This window comes from Pseudoliparis swirei, chromosome 15 (assembly GCF_029220125.1).
Source record: "Pseudoliparis swirei isolate HS2019 ecotype Mariana Trench chromosome 15, NWPU_hadal_v1, whole genome shotgun sequence".
Taxonomy (NCBI): domain Eukaryota; kingdom Metazoa; phylum Chordata; class Actinopteri; order Perciformes; family Liparidae; genus Pseudoliparis; species Pseudoliparis swirei.
Window position 1 is genome coordinate 18,463,838 of NC_079402.1, and position 11,020 is coordinate 18,474,857.

Below are 11,020 nucleotides of genomic sequence, written 5' to 3' on the forward strand. Positions count from 1 at the left end.
GGAACTAATTATTTGCAGACCAGTCACTTTCCTGAATTTTGTCATTGCTGAGCTTGACAAAGAAAAAAGTGCGCCGCACAAACCCCATAAAACCCCGACGTTATACCCCGGCCAGTGCGCCGGCGTTGAGGTGTAACGTGTTAATAACTGAGCTGTGGATGCTCGTTCTTAATCCTCCGCCGGCCAGAGAAAGCAAACCAGGGAAGTTTTCTTCAGCCAACCTCGGGAATGTCAGCGTGTCCTTGAACGCATCACCGTGGAGACATTTCTCTTTGCTCGCGAATGCATCACCCGACAATTATACAGTAAATGTGACAAAACGTCAAAGCGACACAACGGTCTCCGTGACTGATTACTCGGGAGCGTTTAAAGCCTCGGCGAGTTTATTTTAACACTCGTAGTTAACCGAGAGCAACGTCGCTCTGGAAGGTAGTAAATCAGTCTCAGAGCTTGGGGGACGCTTGGGAAAGTCTCCCCCCTTTAGCACCGGGAATGCTTTGCACGTCTCCGCCGCCGATAGTGACCGTTGTTTTGCATTTGAAATCAAACGCAGTGGACCTTTAAAAACATCAGCAGGAAATGGAGAGGAAATTGAGAGAGAGAGAGAAACAAACCGCCAGAGCCGAGGATGTGAGAGAAAGAGCACAGCAGCAGTTCCAGTTATCAAAACCTCCGTGTAATCTCCTCTGCCCCAACTGGTTTTTTTTCCGAGACAAGCCTAAATTTATGATTTCAACCACAGCGCCGGTATGAAAGGAAATGCTCATCAGATTTAAGAAGAAGAAGAAAAAGAAGAAGAAGAAGAAGGAAAAAAGTTATCAGTGAAGGCCATGTGCACTCCTCCAAACATTATCTCCTGCCTCCTTCTGAAGGATTCTTTCTCCCGCATCCCAGCTTGAACATAACCAGGGTGCATTTAGATTAGCAGGAGGAAGGAAAACACCTTGGGAGCGTCTGGAGGTGGAAAGGAGGCTTGATGGAGTTTGGCGTGAGCAGAGTGTGTTAGCAGCGTGTCAGCGAGGAGGCTCCACACTCTTGGTACCCCGAGGTGGGAGATGTTTTCCTGAAGTTACAGCAGCGCAGCTGTTGCCTTGGAAAGGACTTGTTTTGTATTCTCATAAAGTTCCAGAGAACTCTTGAAACCAAGCAACTTGTGCTCGTGGATTTTATATTCGGTGATTTGCGGATTATAAAAAGTGCTCGCCCATTCGCGCCCCAAACCTCGCTGTCACCACACGTCAGAATGAGAAGCAGAAGCAGAAGCAGAAGCAGAATCAGAATGAGAAGCAGAATCAGAATCAGAATCGGCTTTATTGGCCACGTATATGTGCTCATACATGGAATTTGACTCTGGTTACACTCTCATCGGACATACAATGTAATTTACAAGTTGAATCAGAAGCTTTCTCAAATCTAAATATGGAAGGACATAGAGGTGTACCATGGAGAACTCTGTGAAGAAGAAATAAAAAGGCAAAATCATGTTCAACACATTGTGCACAATCACATGGCACTAGAAATCGGTGGGAGTCGTCATTATGGGCCAGCGTTCGGCGACTTTAGGCACCAGTAAGGGGCGACTGTGGGTCAGAGGTTAGTGGGTCTCTCTTCCAATCAGGGGGTTGGCGGTTCAATCCCCGCCCTAGATGGTGTGACCTTGACTCTTAAGCCTAAATTGCTCCCTGTTTATGAATGTAACATGTAAAGAGTCTTTTCAGTACCTTCAAAAAAGCGCTACATAAATTATTATTATTAATAACACAAGTGCGAGAGCGTTGCCTGGAAATGTAGAAGTACCTCAACATTCACATGCCGACGCCCCTCCTTCCTGCTTCTGATTGGCTCGTAGGCGTGGCCTTCTAGGCAGAATTCAAAGAGGACTTTATTGCTGATGACTATGATCGGTGGACGGCTGGTGGAGATGATCAATTTCTTGTATTGTGCCCAATGTCCTGATTATAGACATTATTAGTATGGATGGAATACAATTTACAGATCGCTGGTGGTGTGCCGTCGTAAACTTAACGTTAACCTTGTTGATGCACAGATTCACAATAAAAAGAACAAAATAGCACTTTATATAAAAACACGACATCATGCAGATACTCGCACTGAGACGCCATGTCGACACCTTTCATCGTTATAATAATAAATAACTAGAATGGGCACTCGGTAGAGCGCATACCTTCGCATATCACAAGATTGGGCATTGAATTATGAACATGTTGGCATTAGTTGCATGCCAATTGGATAGAAATTGACCGTGCTATGGTAAAAAGAAGATTTTGATCTTTCCATGACCTTGACCTTGACCTTTGACCCGATTGATCCCAAAATCTAATCAAATGGTCCCCGGATAATAACCAAACATCCCACCAAATTTCATGCGATTCAAGAAGATCTTGACCTTTTCATGACCTTGACCTTGACCTTTGACCCGATTGATCCCAAAATCTAATCAAATAGTCCCCGGATAATAACCAATCATCCCACCAAATTGCATGCGATTCGGTTTAATACTTTTTGAGTTAGGCGAATAACACGCATACAAATAAATACGCGGCGATCAAAACATAACCTTCCACATTTTCAATGCGACGGTAAAGATGAAAGCTCCCCAATTTCAAAGTTGTTTAATACATGTATGCAATGTATTAGCACATCGATGGTTCAGAATATTGTTGACTATTACATCCTCTTTTTTTCTTTCTTCTTTTGTGAATGTGTTTTACATTTCAAATGTGTGTGTTTACATTTCGGGCCTCCGTCATGAATGCCTAAGTGTATTTGTGAATGTGTGAATAATAATACCTTCAAACACTCTGTCAGCGAGTGACGCTCAGTCTTTGAGCATCGATCGTTGTCATATCTTGCCTTCTCAAACACTTCTGATCCCCCCTCTGATTCCCCCCCCCCCCCCCCCCTCAGTGGACGGCGGCTGGGGCGAGTGGAGCGAGTGGTCGGCGTGCGGCTCGGACTGCGAGAGGCAGCGCGGCCGAGAGTGCACCGCGCCCGAGCCCAAACACGGAGGACGGCTGTGCGACGGCGTGGCGCTGGCGACGGACAACTGCACCGGCGGCCTGTGCACGCAGAGTGGGTACCATCGCCGACCGAGGGAGGAGGAGAGAGAGGAAAGACAGAGAAATGGCGTGTTGCGTCATTTCTGTCGGGCCCCATCGTGTGCAGGGACTTTGCCGTTGTAGATTTACCGATCGTACCTTTTTGGCGGCTGATCCTCATTATAATCAGGCTCATTACCAGCATCCCGCATCCATTTTCACACCCGCACCGCTCCACACCGGGCACAGGCATAACCGCACGCACAAAGTGGTGATTAAATCAAAAATAAGACGAGGGTTCAAACTAAATTCCGATGTCTCTCTGTCTTTGCAGATCGGAAGTTGCTCCACGATGCTAAGCCGCAGGGTGAGTTCCTCCTCGGCGTCCATAACTTCCTGTTATGTTGTTTTTTTAACGTTGTCACGTGTCTGCAGCCACGGCCCGGGAAGGATGATTTAGTTTGTGAAATGGGCAGATCATCCTCGATGTTGATTGGCTGGAAGACGTTCATTGTTTTCATTCAGCAACATCTTTATTTTATTTTTTTTCGATCGGCAAAATATAAAACCACTAGTAATTTTAATTTAAAAAAGAAGAAAGGTATATGTGGCCGACCGAAAGGGTTAAGGCTGAAGCTATCTAGCTTCTAAGTGCTTACAAATTAAATATAAAAAACAAAACAAACAAAACAAACAAACCAGAAATTCAAGCATTTGTCCCCATAATCTGTCATTCTTAACTTCTTATGCTTTATCAATACCGTCAAGTCTATACTTCTTACTTTTTTTGAATTGCACCATATTTTTACTTTCTTTGATGTCATCAGTTCAATTATTCCACTGCTTCACCCCACACACACACACACACACATGCTTTTCAGAGTCGTATGAGCAATTGCTTGTTTCAAATTCCACCTCCCTCTTAAGTCATACTCCCCTTCTCTATCTCTAAAATTGTTTTGAATATTGCCAGGAAGTGAATTATGTTTTGCTTTTTACCGAATTCGTGCTGTTTTGAAACGACTTTAAAAACGACTTCATACTTGCGCCGCTTCTTCCAGCGGTTGCCAGGCTACAGCGTCCACTATGAGCTGTAGTCAGGGTTCGTACGGTCATCGGAAACATGGAAAAGTCATGGAATTTTAAAATGGTCATTTCCAGGCCTGGAAAAGTCATGGAAAAAAACTTAAATCATAAAAGTTTTGGAAAAGTCATGGAAATGTTGGTATATTCACATCTTCATTTACGCCGAGTTTGAAATAATTAATATAAACAGATGGATTTGCACATAAAGAATAAACATTTATATAAGTGTTTAAAGGAATAAACATGAATAGAAATGTTTATTCTTTCAATCAAACTATTGTCTCATTCATTCGTTTCATTTCAGGTAAACTGTATGCTTTGGAATTCTCATTTTTTGAATACAAAATTCTCTAAATTGTTCATGTATATACCGAGATTTCAATTTGGTCTTGGGAATTTGGTTTCAAGTCCTGGAAAAGTTATGGAAAAGTCATGGAAATCCATTGGTCAAAATGTGTAAGAACCCTGTGTAGTGAAGTAGCAGGAAGTCCACACGTGTGTGTGTGTGTGTTTCTATCGAGGCAGTCAGGGAGAGCGACGTGTCCGACTGCAGCTTCAGCCGAGCACATCGGTAATTCCACTGAAACGGGGAACACGTGGCCACAAAACGGGAAACAATACTTGTGTTCTGAAATGTGTGGAAAGCAGTCATGGCATCAGAGGGATAAATCACTCTGACAGGTGTGGCTACGAAAGCGAGAACACTCATTGTGAATTGTTTCAGATGCAGATGTTCTGACGGACAAGATGTATGAATAATAAGTGGGGAATGCGAAACAGAATATGTCAGCAGATGGGAGAGGGAATACATTTCTGTCAGAAGCTTTCCATTTTCCAGTGATTTAAAAAAAATAGTTTTTGTCATATCCAGAACACATTTCTGATGGAAACTTCTCGGCAGAAGGCGGCGGTGTTTAGTGAGCGTTTGCTCCGCCCTTGTCATCCATCTACAATAAGACGTTGTGCGTTGAGTCGCTCGTTAAAGCTGCAGCTGGGTAACATTTATTCAAATGACTTTTTGTCATTGTTGGGAGGGAAACAACGACAAAAAGTTAGTTCCCAAACTTTCCTGACAGCACCACATGAGACACGTTACCAGGATAATATGAGTTTCCTCTGCCTCCCCTCAGGGCTCCTGATGGCATGTTCAAGAGTCCACCGCGCCCGGATACAACCAATCAGATCCGAGCAGCGCCCGACGCAGCTTCCAATCACTGATCGTGGATTCCGATCAATCTGTCAAAATCCCGATTTCGCCCCTCGAATGTTTTCAGAAACAGATTTTATCTGAAAAAATGTAAACTTTTGCGATCCGGGTGACGGCCGTTTTGAAAAGCATGTCAGAGCAGTTAAAATATAAAAAATATAAATGTACTCCTATAATTTTTAAAGATTTTTGTGGAGGTACAATTCTATCAACTGAATCTGTTCCCAACTGTATTAATACGTATGTCCTCAGAATAATAATATTTATAATGATAATAACCTTATTTATATAGCACCTTTAAAAACAAGGTTTACAAAGTGCTCGACAAAGAATCAAGGCAAAAAAATTGAAAATTTAATTAAAAAATGTAATTTAAATAAAAAATGAATTAGGGGAACCAAAAAACTGCATAAAAGGACGACATCACTTCAAAGCTGCTCTATAAAAATGGGTTTTAAGAAGAGTTTAAAACGAAGTTACTGATTCTGCGAGCCTTATCCCCTCCTAATGAACTAATTAATACACCAGGTTCAGCATTCACAACCCAAATGTATAAATAACTTTGACTTTCTAGGTTATAGGGCCATTTATGTGTCGATTACTTCCACATTCCGTCCCGACTCGTCCTCTAACTCAGCGACATGTTTTTGTTTGTCAATGCAACCGAGCTGCCAAAACTTCCCGAGCCCCCAATTAACCTGCTACTGTAGCGGCTAATGCCGCTCTGCATATTTAGTCCATTCCTCCTCGTTTTGAGCTTCAGGCGACTTAGAGGATTTCGCAGCATGTCCCGCCGTCAGCGCAGATCTCATTATCTTTCCAGAACATGCTAGCAGCCCCCTTTATTTCCCCACTCGTTCTTTTTCTCGGAGAAGTTGGACGCCGCTGCACTGGTGGGACCGTAATCATCGGCGATGAGCTAATTTAATGAATTGGTTTTGTCACATTATCCCAGTGGAACGCGCGGCGCCTCCAACACCAGAGCCAAGCAGTGTTTGAAATGACAGTCAGGTGCCGGGTTGATTATAATCGCCTTCCTTCCGAGGTTCCTCATTAGTGGCTTTAACGCTCCACGATGGAACAACGGAGCTGTGCTTCAGGAGCCAGACGAGGAAGACGAGGAGCACACACCAAAAATACAAAAGTAGTAGCTGAAGTAGTTTCCAACCGGGGTAGAGTTGCCTCCTGCGAAACACTCTCGTATCTTCAACTTGTTCCTCGGCAACACAGATTTTCAGTTTATTCTGGGAGAAAATGTCTCGAAGCTTCCTAATTACAGAAAGATTTAGAGAGCAAAAGAAAAAAGTCGCTCAAAAATCTGTTTCTCTCTCTCTCGCTGACTCTCCCCAGGTGTGGAGGGCAGCAGCGACGTGGCCCTGTACTCGGGCCTCGCTGCGGGGGTGGTGACGGTGGTGCTGCTGATCGTCGCCGTCGCTCTCTACCGGAGGAGCCAGAGCGAGTACGGCGTCGACGTCATCGACTCCTCCGCCCTCACCGGGGGCTTCCAGTCCTTCAGCTTCAAGACCTCTCGTCAGGGTGAGCCGCCGAGCGCCGAGCGGATCCAATTTACACTCAGAATGACGCCGCGCGGTGCTAAATATAAGGTTTCTGGGTGGCGAGGAGGTAGAGCACTTTGGTTTCCAGTAAGGGGGGAGGGGAGGGGGGGCGCTGTGTTGTTTAAGCACAATGCTGCTGACAAACAGTTCCCAGAATGAAGTCCGTAGGTTTTAATTAAATGCAGATGTTTTAATTATACGTTTGAAGGGAAAAGGTAAATCAGGAGAAAGACTTATTTAAAGGGACAGTGCGTGGCATCCGTCGAGTTTACCTTCTGAGTTTTTGGCGGGATTGCATGACGAGTGTTACGCGACGACTTCCCGCCCAAAAAAACGGCGCAGAGCAGCGTGTGTTTGAGTTTGAATTGAAGTCGGTTTGACGACGCTCTGCAGCACTGGTTTGAATTATTCAATCACACAATGCGGCAGTGCACCTTTCTATTTCATTTCCCACACATATTTCCTCTATAGATTTCATTTCTTTAAAGGTTATCAACCATGCAAATCTCACTTTACGAGGTACACTTTTTTTCTTAAAAGAGAAGGAAAAAAAGTTAACTAGATTACAAAGAAGACAGAGCAAAGTGAGTTCGAAGTATAAAGAGTAAGCAGTAAAGAGCTCCCATTAAATATTGCCTATATTACATCGTTTCCCAATTCTTTACCATTTACCGTATTTCAACCACTGCTTACGTAGTGATGCAATATTTAATGCAAGTTCCTCCATATTGTCCCACTGATAATCTAATCGAGGTCGGATCATGTCCCGCGGAGGACATCTTAGATATGGGACCACGTACATTCAGAGTATGCAGCGCATTAGGTTGTGTGGATAATCTGACGGGGCCATGTGGGCTGATTTGATTAATTAATAAGCATCAGCGCGCGGTTTGACTCGTGCATAATCACAATCAGCACATCCCGTAAATCAGAGAGCAGCGTTGATACGTTTCAATGCAAACACTGTCACTCCTGCTGCTGTGTGATAGCTGCAGGTATTTAATAAGCCCGGCAGCTGTGCATGATGACTTTGGTGAAGTTATTTAAACTCTTGTGTTCTGTGATTTGCATTTGAACTTGCACCAGATATTTAAAAAAGTTGTTATCTGAATAAGAAACGAAAAACACCTCAAAGTAGTCGAGAGGGGTTTATGTGATTCTGAAGAGCCACTTCACCATCGACAGGTACAGAAAGTGTTCTTTACACAGTGAGAGGTTGATAAAGTGCTGAAATCACTCTGCACCACCTCCTTTGGATAAATATAACCCCACCTGCACCGCTACGCCCACCTTGAAGCAAGTGGGTTCCTTCGGCCTCTGGAAATGACCAAAAAATGGTCCTTTTATTCAAAAAGGGTTGGATAAAAAAAATGTAAAAAGAGAAGGAGGAGAAGGAAGAGACCGAGAAAGAGGAGGGTGAGGACAAACCACAGATTGAGGATGTAGGATCAGACGATGAGGAGGACTCTAAAGACAAGGACAAGGGGGAAAAGAAGATTAGGGGTAAAAAAAAAAATAGCTTTTTGACTGCAATCATACTATTCTAATTGGTGTGATGATCCAAAGCACCCTGAACATCCATCCACATTTAAATTAAGTCTGCAGTTTTGCCCGGTAACACAGTGAGAGGGCATTATAATATAAATGAAGTGTCAGTCTCCTCCAAATGTAAGAACGACGCACAAAGGCAGAACAGGTTTCATTTCTCAGCTCGTCTCCAGATGAAATAAAGCACACACACACACACACACACACACACGTACACGTTGTGGTGATTCTCTTGTACTCCAATACTGTGACTGTACTTACAAATGTTACTTGTTTATTTGTATTAATGCAAAGGGATACATGAATTATGCATACATGTTCTTGTAAGTTGATATAACTACATCAATTATTGAAATGCTTCAGGGGCCAAAATGACTGGATTTAATTGTCCCCGTTTGTTTTCTCCAGCCTTGTGGAGATTCTTGCCGCCTGTGCTGTAGTGCAGTAAATGTCCAATAGTGTACAGGAGTATGCATTTATTGCTTTATTTCAAACATAATAATAATAGCAATAAACGCTCCCTGCAAACGTGTTGGGTTCCCAACCATTTAAAAAAGTATTTAACTTACTTATTTATTATTACTTAGACCTTCTGTGCTACCGTAACTTTAGCGAAAATAATAAAGTATCGTCAGGGCGGTGAGTCGGTTTGTGGCGTTATCGGTGGTTCTTATTATTATCTTGCATGCGACAAAACCGCAGTTAATTATTCATGGTGAAAAAAAAACCCCAAAGTTGTTGTTTCTCGCGGCTCCCGGATGGAGCATTTGTGGCCCCGAGTTTCCAAACACCCGAGCTTCAGAAGCAGCGCCGTGTGTTTTTTTCTGCACGACAGATTGAAGCAGATTTCTTTTTTTTACAGGGCTGGCATTATGGGTCGCCGCGGCAACAGCTCTCAGCGGGGCGTCATAAAGTTCATTTTGATAGCACAGCAGGAGCCGGGGAAAGCTTTAATCTTGCGTCCCCGTTCTCCTTGACGGAGCGACAAAATCAGCCTCCCCTCCCCCCCCCATAAAGAAATGCAACAGGCCCTCCCTCCTCCTGTGTGTGTCAGCACACGCTGGCTCCAGAAAGCACACACACACACACATTTGATTTCACTTCCCTCTCGCAATCACGTCCTCGATCACGAGTCTCTCAGACAGCAGCGCGCACAATTCCCAACGACATTAATCGGCAATTTTTTGCCCATTAAGGAGATCCACGCAGTTTTACTTAGCCGCCGCGTTCGCCGGCGTCATTTCACGCTCGCCGAAACATCTGCCAGCGAGTCCTGAAAACAAACAGATTGATCTCATCTGTAACCGCTCGTCTTTGTTTCCTATTTGATCCACGACGTAAACGTATGCATCGAAAATGTAGTTTAACTTGTACTTATTCCATGGAGATTAATGTATGCATCTGTGCACAAAATGCCGAGCGTGCATTTCAATGCGACTTTTTTGTCATCCGATCATCGTGTCACTAGACACCGACCGTCAGGTCCGAGATGGAATCTCTCTTGCATCGGGGTCCGATCGGCCAAGTGGCTCGCGTTGAGTTTGGTTTCCGATAACACAAAATGTATGCATCAGACTGGGGGCGCCATAAGCACAAGAGACTTCCTGGTGTCACTTGTAATTGGAACACAGGTACAGGAAGGTGTTTGCCACTCGTGTCTCCAAGGTGATGATGTGCTAGTAAAACTCGTAGGTGGATAAAACCTGAGTGCCGCGGCGGGAATTGTTGTCGATGGAGTGTAGTTGGTTGCAAACTGCCGCCTCGCCACTAGAGGTCGCCACATCCTTCTTTTAAAGATGTCATTACCTTCGCATTGAAAATGCCGGAAGGTTATGTTTTGATCGCCGTGTATTTATTTATTTATTTATTTGTATGCGTGTTATTCGCAAAACTCAAAAAGTATTGAACCGAATCGCATGAAATTTGGTGGGATGATTGTTTATTATCCGGGGACCAGTTGATGAGATTTTGGGATCGATCGGGTCAAAGGTCAAAGGTCATGAACAGGTCAAAATCTTTCGCAGAACTCAAAAAGTATTGAACCGAATCGCATGAAATTTGGTGGGATGATTGTTTATTATCCGGGGACCAGTTGATTAGATTTTGGGATCGATCGGGTCAAAGGTCAAGGTCAAAGGTTATGAACAGGTCAAAATGTTCTTGAATCGCATGAAATTTGGTGGGATGATTGGTTATTATCCGGGGACCATTTGATTAGATTTTGGGATCAATCGGGTCAAAGGTCAAGGTCATGGAAAGGTCAAACTCTTTTTTTACCATAGCACGATACATTTTTGTCCAATTGGCATGCAACTAATGCCAAAATGTTCATAATTCAATGCCCAATCTTGTGATATGCGAAGGTATGCGCTCTACCAAGTGCCCATTCTAGTTCTTCACAGTAATTATCGTTTTTTTTCTCTTTGTGTGTGTTTTCCAGCAAACCCGCTGCTTAATAATTCATCCATGCAACCCGATCTGACGGTGTCGCGCACCTACACCAGCCCCATGTGCTTTCAGGACTCCATCGATAAGGAGCTGATGGCCGAGCGCTCACTCCTCGA

The 11,020-nt window shown here is 43.9% G+C and overlaps 1 protein-coding gene across 1 annotated transcript in view; it reads left to right on the top strand.

The window, feature by feature from the left end:
- LOC130205383 (netrin receptor UNC5D-like) overlaps nt 1-11,020 on the top strand; it is a 181,429-nt gene that overhangs the window by 145,070 nt on the left and 25,339 nt on the right. Inside the window, exons 7-10 of the mRNA XM_056432711.1 lie at nt 2,929-3,093; nt 3,394-3,426; nt 6,703-6,888; nt 10,897-11,020. The exon at nt 10,897-11,020 is cut by the window's right edge and continues 26 nt beyond it. Of these exons, the coding sequence (XP_056288686.1) occupies nt 2,929-3,093; nt 3,394-3,426; nt 6,703-6,888; nt 10,897-11,020 (508 nt within the window). The remainder of the gene's footprint in view (nt 1-2,928; nt 3,094-3,393; nt 3,427-6,702; nt 6,889-10,896) is intronic.